Raw genomic sequence first — 12,615 nt, 5'->3', positions numbered from 1 at the left:
ATTGCTCAGAGTCAGCCTGAATTTAGAACACAGATAAATCTTGACCCGAGGCATTTTACTGGTATCCAGAGCTCTGTGAAATTGCAGGTTTTTTTTTTGTTGTCTGGTTCTGGTACATTGTATACAAGGACGTTACATTTCTTTTTTTTTTTTTTTACATCTTGTGGCTCAGTTAAAGATCAGCAGGCCTTATTCAGAAATTAAATAATGAATGTGCAATTGGAAGAATGTACGGCCTTTAACACCAGCCACCAGGAACATCCAGGGCACATTGTAGATTACCCTCAAAACAATGAAATCCTTCTGAAATTGTGAAGAATTAGACACAGATTTACAGCAGATCGCATAGTAGCAACACAGCCAACGCCCTCCAGCGGCCAGGGTCGGAGCTAGGTATATGGAGCTAGGTATATGTTGCAGCACTGTACAGGTAATGAAGATCCAAATTACAGATCCATCATCCCATTTTATCCCATAAAAACCTGGGTCCCACCTGTTATCCAGAAAGGATTTTATGGGATGAAATGGGATTCTGGATCTGTAATTTGGTTTTTCATAACCTAAGTCTACTAGAAAATCATTCAGAAGACTTCAGAAAGTTATTCACACGTCTCATGCTATACACATATCACTGCCTTAAAACCAAAAAACGAGAGGCTTAAATAATTATAGGTGGAAATATCCAAATTACTCCATTATTATAGTAATTAAGGATGGAAGAACTATGCAGGTATCTGTTATCTAGAATTATTGGGACCTGGGGTTTTTCATATTATGGATCTTTTTCTAATTTGGACCTTCATACTACTATAAAATCATGTTAACATTAAATAAACCCAATAGGCTGGTTTTGCTTCCAATAAGGATGAATTATATCTTAGTTGGGATCAAGTACAAGCTCCTGTTTTATTATTACAGAGAAAAGGGAAATCATTTTAAAAACTTTGGTTTATTTGCATAAAATGTAGTCTACGGAAGACGGCCATGCAGTAATTCGGAGCGTTCTGGATAACGGGTTTCCGGATAATGGATCCCATACCTATATATGAAGCAGAAGGACTTTTTCGTACACCGCAATTTTTTTTTTAAATTATGAATAGGACTCTATGACAGAATAAAAGGCCAATGTGAACTGGACAACAAGATGTGATAAAGAATAGGAAGAGGTACGGCTGTATTTTTTACTGGCACCCAAGGGCCTGTGTATAGTGCAGTAGCAGCAGTGAACTCCTAAACCCGAGCCGTCGTTAGGAAGTGAATGCCACACACACACACAATTAGCCCTTTTAAACCCAAAAATGGCTCCAAAGTAGGATGCGATGTCATCATAGGGTGTAAACACATCTAGTAAACACATAGTGCAAGTTTAACTGTAAACCTCTGTGCATGGGAAAAGCTGTCATCTGACTTAACCCGCAATGCTAGGTGATATAAGTGATTATAAAACACAAAGGGGCAGATGCATGAAGGGTCGAATATCGAGGGTTAATTAACCCTCGATATCCGACTAGGAACTAAAATCCTTCGACTTCGAATATCGAAGTCGAAGGATTTAGCACAAATCCTACGATCGAACGATCGAAGGATTATTCCTTCGATCGAACGATTAAATCCTTCGAATCGAACGATTCGAAGGATTTTAATCCAACGATCGAAGGAATATTCTTCGATCAAAAAAACTCAGGCAAGCCTATGGGGACCTTCCCCATAGGCTAACATTGACTTCGGTAGCTTTTAGCTGCCGAAGTAGGGGGTCGAAGTTTTTTTTAAAGAGACAGTACTTCGACTATCGAATGGTCGAATAGTCGAACGATTTTTAGTTCGAATCGTTCGATTCGTAGTCGTAGTCGAAGGTCGAAGTAGCCCATTCGATGGTCGAAGTAGCCCAAAAAACACTTCGAAATTCGAAGTTTTTTTAATTCGAATCCTTCACTCGAGCTTCATGAATCGGCCCCATAGTGAATACAAAATCGCAACCTTGTACACTGTGGTTACAATTACTCTAATAGTAGAAACAAATTGCCCTCATAACAGAGTGGTAGCATTAAAGTGCAGAGATCCTTACCCCGAGGAGGGATCTTAACAGCTGGAAACTGTGTCACATGTCGGCCTTGTAGTAGGTGACGTACCATCGGAAAATGCCGGCATATCCCTCTCTTGGGCATCAGTGGCATTTAGCGCTATTCCAAGCTGTTATCCCTGCAATATGGGGGTGCCAAGCTCCCCTGTAGAGAAGAGAGAAAATATATATACACAAACACACACACACCTCCTTCCTGCACATGGAGGTGTCCACAACCCACAACTCACCCTCCTCCAACTCCAGGGTCTCCAGGGTCAATGAGGTGTTGTCTCACACCACTTTTTGGGTACAACTACATGGGTGATTTCCACAAGTTTACGGCGGATCTGACGCAATGCGCCAAACCGCAGGCGTCAAGTGGGATGTGATGGTAAAGACGTAAGCAACAGCAAAGTTCATCAGACTCGACACAACTGTCAGATGCAGACGCAGCATCTGCATCCGACAGTCGTGTCGTGTTGGATGAACGCTGCGACACCATCTGACAGTTTTTCCCGAGCTGGCAAATAAATACAGCCTTATTTGCTGCAGAAACACTTTCCCTGGAGTTTACTAGTCTAATATTGGTGAAATATACACAATATTGTGCCCTTTTCAACCACATCTCTTCCAATAGGAAGTCCAAACATTTTCTTTAAAACAAATCCCACTGAGAAAGAAACACAATTCTTCATTTTCAGCTGCTGATGTGATGTCGGTGACCATTTCCCTTTAAGTTCTGCAGCAGGTCCAAGTTGCATTGTAATACAATGAGATAGAGTAGCCCGAGTGTTTCAGACTCCTATGGCCATGACGAGGCTCCGCACCAGCAACTTTCCTGCTTGGCTGAATCCCCTGTGCCAGTTTCCCATGTAACATAAACACCTGGGATTGTGAGATGAAACAATGGCATAACAATGCAGCATTAAATATTACTATTGAAATGCATTTATGCAATGGAATAATACCAAGGAACACACTTCTGTCAAGCCAGCGTTCCATTCTAGACAAACAAGCATCCTCTTCAGAACTGATAATGGAGTGTAGTAGCCGTGTCTGCTGCTTTTAATAGAACTCTGGGAATTACACACATTCTAATCTTGTTTGTTCGTCCCGTTAATTTCATTCTCTCTGTATTAGAGCCTGGTACCAAAGGTTGGACCGGAAATGTGATTTATCGGAGTTCTCCCTGCCAAGTAAAGTAGAAAAAGGACTAAAACTGATTTTCACATTTTATGAACCACTTCCAGCGATAGGTACATTTATAAGGGCCCTGTAACCATCAGCAGTAGCGTGAGCAGGCCATAAACAACCTGCTCGTTTTTCAGCCAAGCCGGAGATGTTTATTGCCTCGTATAGAATGTGCGCTCCAAGGATGTAGTTATTGATTGAACAAGGAAACTTTGTCAGGGCCTTTTTATCTAATAATTAGCAATACTGTTTAAAGTAGATATAAAATGTGCAAGTGCGCTGACTAATGCTCTGTACTTGCAGCTGTATAATTTAGCATAACAACCCAATTCTTTCCAGTGGCTGTACACGTAAGGCCTTTTTTTTAAAGTACATGAAGTTGTCTATGCACTTCCAATATTAGCTCCGTATTCAGCCCCTCCATACCAGCTTGATAGTTTATTGACCCCTGCAATGGCCTCAATGATCAGCCTTCTGAAAATCCCAGCGGGCAAGTAGCACATCAACCCACTGATTCAGTCCACTCCTGTTGGGTGTCTATAAATCCATATTACAGGTATGGGATCTGTTATCCTGAAACCCCTTATCCAGAAGCTCCAAATTACAGAAAGGCCATCTCCAATAGACTCCATTTTATCCAAATCATCCATTTTTTTTTAAATTTTTCATTTTTCTCTGTAATAATAAAACAGTAGCTTGTACTTGATCCAATATAATTAATCCTTATTGGAAGCAAATCCAACCTATTGGGTTTATTTAATGTTTAAATTATTTTCTAGTAGATGTAAGGTATGATGATCCAAATGATAGAAAAATCTGTTATCCAGGAAACCCCAGGTCCGAAGCGTTCTGGATAACAGATCCCATACCTGTATAATCTGATCTTTCACTATACATCATAATTTCGTATCATCGTAAATTGGCCAAGAATTGGGATGGGTAAACATCCACTAATATGGCGAACTCATCGGACAAATGGATTAGTGACGCACAGGTTGACAAATAGTCAACACTAACCTGCCCGGAAACAACCTATACCCAATCCAAATTGCATGTCGTCATTATTTATATACCCATGTCTGACTTTCCTATCAATAATGTTACCAGAGAGGGCAGGAGTATATACAGCCAGAACTTGAATGCTGAAAGTGTTGGTGTAGGGAAAGCCGTGGGCAGTGTCATGTATGCCTTTTTCTACAATAGTGTTGCATGGGCCTAAAACACGAGTAAATCTTCAGGTCCTAGAGGGGTTCCGGCAGACCTGTCCAAAGCTAAAGTAAAGATTCGTATGTATGTTTAGATCAAAAGCAGATTGACAGCCATGGAATCCTCTATACAGACATGGTTAAATAGTAACAAGGCCAGTCCAGTAAACCAATTCATTAAATTTATTGTTTTTGCTTTCAGCATTCCTAATTCAGTATTAGAGCAATAAAAGCTAATCTTTGATTCCTTACTAACAGATGATTGCTGACTTGGACAATTGACAATGTTTTGTTGCACCATAAAGACTGTAATATTCCAGCATCTGAAACCTTTATTCATCCACTTCAAGATTAGGGGTTTTTCGAAATCCAGTAATGCCAGAAATATAGGAAATATTCATTTGCCTTGACGTGGCAGTCACTTTTATTTTGTTTTTATGTCCAAAGGTTCTGCTCCCAGGGTTCAGCCCCCCCCAAAAATGTAGGATGTCAACTCAGAATAGATTTAAATACAGTGGTTAAGTCGCAGAGGTCTGACTCAGGAAATTCCCAATTTTTCTGTGATTCAAATATACTTACTAAAAATTTTGGAGCACACAGCCAGTTACAAATTCAAGGGAATTTTACCAGTAGCCCATGTTTAGAACCACTTAATGCAGTTCTGCTCCACCAAGGCCAGAATATATACTCTAGGATAGATATCTGCCCATGTGACTTTCAAATACATTTTGTTCTGCTCACAGGTCTGGACCTAAGGCAAGCACAGGTAATCGCCTTATCCTCTGGCACCAAATGCATTAATGGAGAGTACCTTAATGACCAAGGGCTTGTGATCAACGACTGCCATGCAGAGATCGTAGTACGAAGAGCCTTTCTTCACTTCCTTTACACACAGCTGGAGCTCCATCTAAGGTAAATTGAAATCTGTTGATGGCTGGAATACGTTATGCGATCTGCAGTGGGACGAATCTGTCCCCTAGATGTCTGATCCAGAGTTCTTTTATGAAGCTGTTTATTAGTTCTGTGCTGCTGAGTGGCCAATATACTACGGAAGGCAAAGCAATTTAGCACACTTTCATCTTCAGATGCTCGGTTCATGGAAGCATATTTTCTTTCATAGAGAATTAGATTAGCACAAGTCAAGGGACACTTTCAGATATTTGTTTACATAATTCATGTAAAACTTATAGTCAAACTGACTCAAGCTAAATGCCTGATAGGAAACGAGATTTGCCGTCTCCCACGGTGATGCAATTCGGGCTATTTGCACTTGCATCGGATTTGAATGTCCTTGTGTTTTATCATTCTGTTTAAAAAAAAGAGTTTACTAAGTTAGGAATATTCCACACACTGTGCTTTCTGGACAGAACCTGGTAAAATGTACCCAAACCGAGAATCACCCGCTGATATAATGACCTCATGTAAATGAAATAAGTGAAATCTTATTTACCCAGCTTTCATAGGGACCATCATCAATACTTCCAAGGTGGCTTCCCTGTTAGGCTTTGTACTATGCAGCCAGAGATGAACCATTCCGTGAAATGCTTTTATTGCCTCTAAAGTAAAGTTACTAGATCATTTCAGAAGTCAGGCACATTTCTAATAAATGCAAGCTGCTTGACTTTTTTGGAAGTGTTCACGGGTGAATTTAATGAAGGCTTGGGGAGGCTAAGACAAATGATGCTTCTGCAACTAACAAGATGGAGGTATAGTACAAGAAGATGGCACTGTCTTTATCCTGATATGTCTCCTGGGATTATTATGCATGAAATGTTGAATATATTTATCCTTGCATTCTGGGGACATTAAAAATGAAGCTGGCACTACATTTATTTTGCTATTGGTCCTGGGGTAAAATTCTACTATGTGTTCTGGGGGTAATATATAGTGAATAAAGTACCCCCTCTTGTAAAATATAAGGATATTATAAGTTACCGAGAAGTTTCATGACCATATAAAAACACGAGGCCGAAGGCCGAGTGTTTTTATACAGGTCATGGAACTCCGAGGTAACTTATAATATCCTCATATTTTACAACTGGGGGTACTTTATTAATTATAATACACAAATTTTAGTGAGTCATGTGACAGAAATTACATCACTACTCACCGTTTATAACTGATGACATCACTACTCACCGTTTATAAGGATATAATTTACAAGATATTCACAGCTTTTGTGTATTATATATGGAAATGGCACTTTACCTTACAATTCCAGTATGTATGAAATCGGCACCAAATTTATATTGCCATGTGTTCTGGGGTTTTATACATGAATCTGGCACTACATTTATCCTGCAAGGTGTTCTGGATGGTATTTTACATGAAATTAACTGTATTTATCTTGCCCTTGGGAGTATTATAACCTGAACTGGCCCTGGGATATTTTAATGGAATCTATGTAGCCTCCCAAAACAAAAATCACCTTTCCCTTATGGAAATGTTTCTGACTTTTCACATGATCCAATAATGTTTATCTAAAGCCCCCCCCCCCCTTAAAAATTGCATGTTTCATAAACAGAACACGAAACAGACAAAACGCCTCCTCTTTAAGAAGCACAGAGAAGTATTGGCAGAATATATCTGTGCTCAACACGATATTTCACCCAGTAAATTTGGGATTTTCTATGAGATATAGGCTAAAGGAAGTGATAGACCAGCAAGCTAAAGAATCAATAGACAATGGCTGTCTAACAATACAAGTTGAGCTAGTAAGGCCATCATAGAATCTAAGGAGAAAAATAAAAATATATTCATCTTATGATATTTCCAGGATAAGAAGAAAAGCTTTAATAGCCCTATTTCAGCCTTAAGTTCCCATGGGATTAATCCATGCAGCAGAGTTACCCTTGGTTTTTGGGTGTTAACATCTGGGATAAATATTTATCATTCTCTGCTTTGGCTTTCATATCTGAGACCTACTTTAATTAATTCTCCTATTCACATTCCCTGAAAATCTAACAGCATAAAGTCTCATTTGCTTTAAAAAAAAAAAACTGATCTCCAATGTTCCAAATTTTGATTTGTGTTCAACAGATAACTGTGAAAAGCAATTTAGACTTATTGTACCTCCCTAACAAATTTATTGTATTGTCATTCTACATTCAGTAAGTGACTCAGTTCTTAATGCTGATGGGTTTTATAGTAAAAAGCTGTAATTAAAGAATACAAACTGGGGCATACAATATTCACCTCCCCATGTACTAGTAGAGCCAATGGTCTTATCTCTTTACAGCAAACAGAGAACAGACTGGGAACATTCTATTTTCATTCGATTAAAAGAGGGAGGCTACCGGCTGAGAGAAAATATCATGTTCCATTTGTACGTCAGCACATCACCGTGTGGCGACGCCCGGCTGAACTCACCATACGAAATCACCTCTGATCGTAAGCTGAACAATTCTAATTTCTTCCTTCTTTTTAGCACCGGTCTTATGCAGATTCAGTTATTCTACAAGTTGTTTCTGGTTTTCTTTGAGATAAAGTTATCATAAGAAGGAGACGTGAAAATTGGAAACACACACCTTGTTTTTTTTGTTAGATAAACCTGCTTCAAAATAAAGATCCAAATATTTCCATGTTTTGACTTAACTGTAAGGAGTAAACTTATAACTTATAACTTGGTTGAGGTCACCCAACTAACTGCATCCAATCAAATAGAATGAAAATCATGTTTCTTTTACTGTACATAAATATACAGGTATAGGATCCTTTATCCAGAATCCCGTTATCTAGAACAGGAAGGTCATCTTCAATAGACTCAATTAATAATTAAAAACAGTACCTTATAATAATAATAATAATAATAATAAATAAAACAGTAGCTTGTGCTTTATCCCAACTAAGATATAATTAATCCTTATTGGAGGCAGAACCATGCTAATGGGTTTAATTAAGTTTTAAATTATTTTTAAGTAGAGTTAAGATACGGAGACCCAAATTATGGAAAGACCATTTATCAAGAAAACCCTAGGGCCCAAGCATTCTGGATAAGAGGACCTATACCTGTACACGTATACCAATTGAAATCAAGGGACTATATCTTCGTGTTCCTTATTTGAAGTGGAGTATCCTTCAGTTCCATTATTATATGGCTGGAGAGAGACTGCTTCATGCAGTCTATATCTATATATATATATCTAACATTTCATTGTACAGTAGCACCATGCTCCTATAGTTTATGGGTGGTGTACACCAAACTTTGCATCATAGGCAATATTATAAAATGCTAAAGTAATTGAATTTAGTATGAATCATTTGCATCCAGTTGACCATGTTCTGTTCTTCCATTTCCATTTCCACACTACTCAATCCCACCCTAGGTGCCAATGGATTGTTTAATACATAGAAATTTGAAGAAGGGGAGTCCTCTACACTAGAAAAAAGTGGCCATGATAGACCAGAAAGATTCCCCATAGGTCAAATATACAAATATATAGCTTCCTGTGCCTTCTAAACGGGGAAAGTTTAAGAATTTAGGTTTTTTTCAGAGGCTAACCACCACGTAGAAAGACAGTCTAAGGCAGGGGTCCCCAACCTTTTCTACCTATAAGCCACATTCAAGTGTAAAAAGAGTTTGGGAGCAACACAAGCATAAAAAACGTCCCTGGGGATGCCAAATAAGGGCTGTGATTGGCTATTTGGTAGCCTCTTTGTGGACTAGATGCCTACAGGAAGTTCTATTTTGCTGTAGACCTGATTTTTATGAAACCAAAACTTGCCTCCAAGCCCAGATTTCCAAATGAAACACCTGATTTGAGGCCACTGAGAGCAACATCCAAGGGGTTGGTGAGCAACATGTTGCTTATTATCCACTGGTCTAAGGCAATTGCATTCATACAGATGCCCTACAATATTGCATCAGGGACATGTAACATTAACTTTGACACTACCTCTTGCTGTCTCTGGAGAATGGAAAGATGTTCTGAAATGGGAGCCATTTTAATGACTCTTATTTGTTCTCAGGTCAGAGTAACATCAAACATCAACATCATTTTAGAGTCAGCAGCTGAAAGCAGGAGAAAAACGAAGACTTATTATAATATAGCTGTAGGTTTCTTTGTCATTTCATCTACTACACTGAGAACATTGTGTTTAGACATTGATTCGATACAGTAATTACAATACAAATGGTCAAAAATTATCCTTGGCTTCCATAGTTTTGATGACTCATTTTATTCTTACACTTATAATCAAGTGTTATTTGGAGAAGTACTTACAGGTCCTTCAAACAATGCCATGAAAACAATTTGCCCCATTAAAGCTGAGGACTTTGTGCAGTTCAATAGCAGATGACATTTTCATCTACTGTACAGAACAAGCAGGGTTTTTGAAGTCATGAAGTTTACAAGAGCCTCAGTATTATCCTATTTGCTCTTTTGTGACTGGCACTTGTTAAAGATGGTTAAATTTCTTTAAAAATGCAAGGGATTAGTTCGTACTTTTTGTGCTGTTATTGTTGGTCAAAGGGGGCTAAGATGGTCTTTGTAAATAGTAGATCTTAATGGTGGACTACATTTGGGAACTGGTGATCTGCTTCAAAGCAGAACAGACCCAGCTATCACAACAAGGCTGTATTTTCAGTCTACTGGAGTTGGTCATACAACTACAATTTGGCAAAATATTGACCTTTGTGTTGTCTAAATACTGAATGTTGAGTAGTAAAGTAGTCATTACTTGTTGTAGCTAGTCAATTATTAAATAGAGGTATGGAATCCGTTATCCATAAACCCATTATCCAGAAATATACAAACTGTGGAAAGGCCGTCTTTCATAGACGAAATTTTCTCCAAATCAAAATTTTTTTAATTAATTTCCTTTTTCTCTTTATTAATAAAACAGTACTTGTGCTTGATCCCAACTAAGATATAATTAATCCTTATTGGAGGCTAAACAATCCTATTGGCTTCATTTAATGTTTACATGATTTTCTAGTAGACTTATGGTATGAATATCCAAATTATAGAAAGACCCTTATCTGGAAAACCCCAGGTCCCAAGTATTCTGGATAACAGGTCCCATACCTATACTGTGTATGGCACGTATTTTGTCAAAAAGAAGGGTGCGGAAAGTTAATTCTTGCACAGATTGCTGGTTCCTCTGTTGTTCTAAACATTAAGACCAAAACCATAAAACAACCCTTCTGTGTGTCAGTGTATGTACAGAAGTGCTACTGTATGCATCTAAAACGACACTGGGGCCAGTTTATAACATGACATGTATTGATTTGCATTAGAAACACAAAATACTTTTTGCATGTAATTCTTTTGTACCTGATTCCCAGTTGGACTCTAAGCTTAATTGCTTGTCACTAGGCCGGGCCACCAGGAATTTGCACACCCTGAAGTAAGCATTCTGTACTTTTGTTTCTGCATCAGTTAGAGAAAATTGATGGATGGCATTTAGGGGCCTAGTTATGCTGAGTAAAATGATTAAAATGTAAATAAAAAATTTGGTGAATTTTTTAAAACAGCCCTAACAGGCACACCCATGATTTCCAAATCAAACAAGGAAACTTGGTACGTATAGGTTCCAAAACATTATGTTAGGAAAGTATGATGGTGGAGATGATCATCCTGACAATAAATATCACAATTTCATTTCCCTTGACTTTGCAGTGAATCGGTTTAAACACATAGTGAGAAATTTTCGAGGACATCTACGAACAAAGATAGAGTCTGGAGAAGGAACCATACCAGTTCGATCCAGGGCAGCGGAACAAACATGGGACGGAGTGTTATCTGGAGAGCACCTTGTCACAATGTCATGCACGGACAAAATAACACGGTACGGTTTTATCTAAACAATGGAGTCATCATATAAGAAAGTTTCCATGTTCATCTGCAGAAACCATAACAAGAGTTTTTGTATCAGTTTGGAAAATTAAAATCTTTTGTGGAACCCTTTGAATGTTTCTGGTTTAGGTATTATGTTGATCATGGAAATTGTTTGTAGGGTGTTTCAACTTTGGTTCAAAAGTCTCAAGAGTACCATCTCATTTCTCAGGTCCACCTGTTTATAATTTACTGACACCAACCATTCCCTCTATGATATCAAGTTGCCAAGGATGCCAGAGAAGAGTGACAAGTGTTATGATAGATCACACCCTACTAAAAACGACTCTCTACTTGTCATTGCCTACAACATCATGGGGCACCTTCATGTCAACAATTGTGCATAAAATGTTCCTACTGTAAAATTACTCCATATAAACCTTATACTCATACAGAGTAAGTAAAGTATGTAAAGTATGTAGAGAGTAGTGTAGAACTGCCTTTCCAACCATTTTTCCTCTTGATATTGATCCGAGTTGTAAGACTATACCCAATAGAGTATTGTAAGGAGAATATAATGCAATAGAAAACTGGAGGGAAGGCTGTGGTCATCCAGCCAGTCTTAGGCAAGGCTATAAATGCAAACTACATACAAGTATGGGACCTGTTATCCAGAATGCTTAAGACCTGGGGCTTTCTGGATAAGGAGCCTTTCTGTTATTTGGATCTCCATACCTTAAGTCTTCTAAAAATCATTTACACATTAATTAAACCCAATAGGATTGTTTCTCTTCCAATAAGGATTTATTTTATCTTAGTTGGGATCATGTACAATGTTTTATTGCTACAGAGAAAAAGGACATTTTTTTTAAAAAAAACTGAATTATTTGGTCAAAATGTACTCTATGGCCATCACATAATTCAGAGCTTTTCTATATAAAGGGTTTCTGGATAACAAGTCCCATACCTACACCACTTTCATAGCAACTGGGGGGGGGGGTGAGAAGCATGATGAAAATAACTATATATTCAAATAAACATTTACATTATATATCTGCAAAGGGAAATAAATAATGACAGTTAAGTGCCCCTTTTAATGGAATTTGAACACTTGAAGACTCTGACTTGATCTAAAAACTCGTATTTTGTTTAAAAAAATGGAAAGGCGATTTTTCTTTAAATCAAATGTTCTGCTTGCTTGCTTTTATAGGCCAATACATGGATCCCTATAGCCTCCCCCCACTAGTTCTCATATTTCATGGAAGTGTTGCAGCTGTTCATAACTCCCATAGGCTCATCCCTTGAGTTCTATTGATGACAAAAGCACATGGTCCAATAATTAGAACTGCACACTTGACTGCAAGCGGTGCCTTGGTCCCAA

The 12,615-nt window shown here is 38.2% G+C and overlaps 1 protein-coding gene across 1 annotated transcript in view; it reads left to right on the top strand.

The window, feature by feature from the left end:
• The window catches only part of adarb2.L (adenosine deaminase, RNA-specific, B2 (inactive) L homeolog), a 415,479-nt gene that overhangs the window by 371,315 nt on the left and 31,549 nt on the right, over window positions 1-12,615 (top strand). The window contains exons 5-7 of the mRNA XM_041565811.1: window positions 5,202-5,370; window positions 7,697-7,848; window positions 11,079-11,247. Of these exons, the coding sequence (XP_041421745.1) occupies window positions 5,202-5,370; window positions 7,697-7,848; window positions 11,079-11,247 (490 nt within the window). The remainder of the gene's footprint in view (window positions 1-5,201; window positions 5,371-7,696; window positions 7,849-11,078; window positions 11,248-12,615) is intronic.

The sequence above is a fragment of the Xenopus laevis genome, chromosome 6L (assembly GCF_017654675.1).
Source record: "Xenopus laevis strain J_2021 chromosome 6L, Xenopus_laevis_v10.1, whole genome shotgun sequence".
NCBI classification, from domain to species: Eukaryota; Metazoa; Chordata; class Amphibia; order Anura; family Pipidae; genus Xenopus; species Xenopus laevis.
The sequence above is the reverse complement of the archived record's forward strand: the minus strand, read 5'-3'. Positions and strand labels throughout refer to the sequence as shown.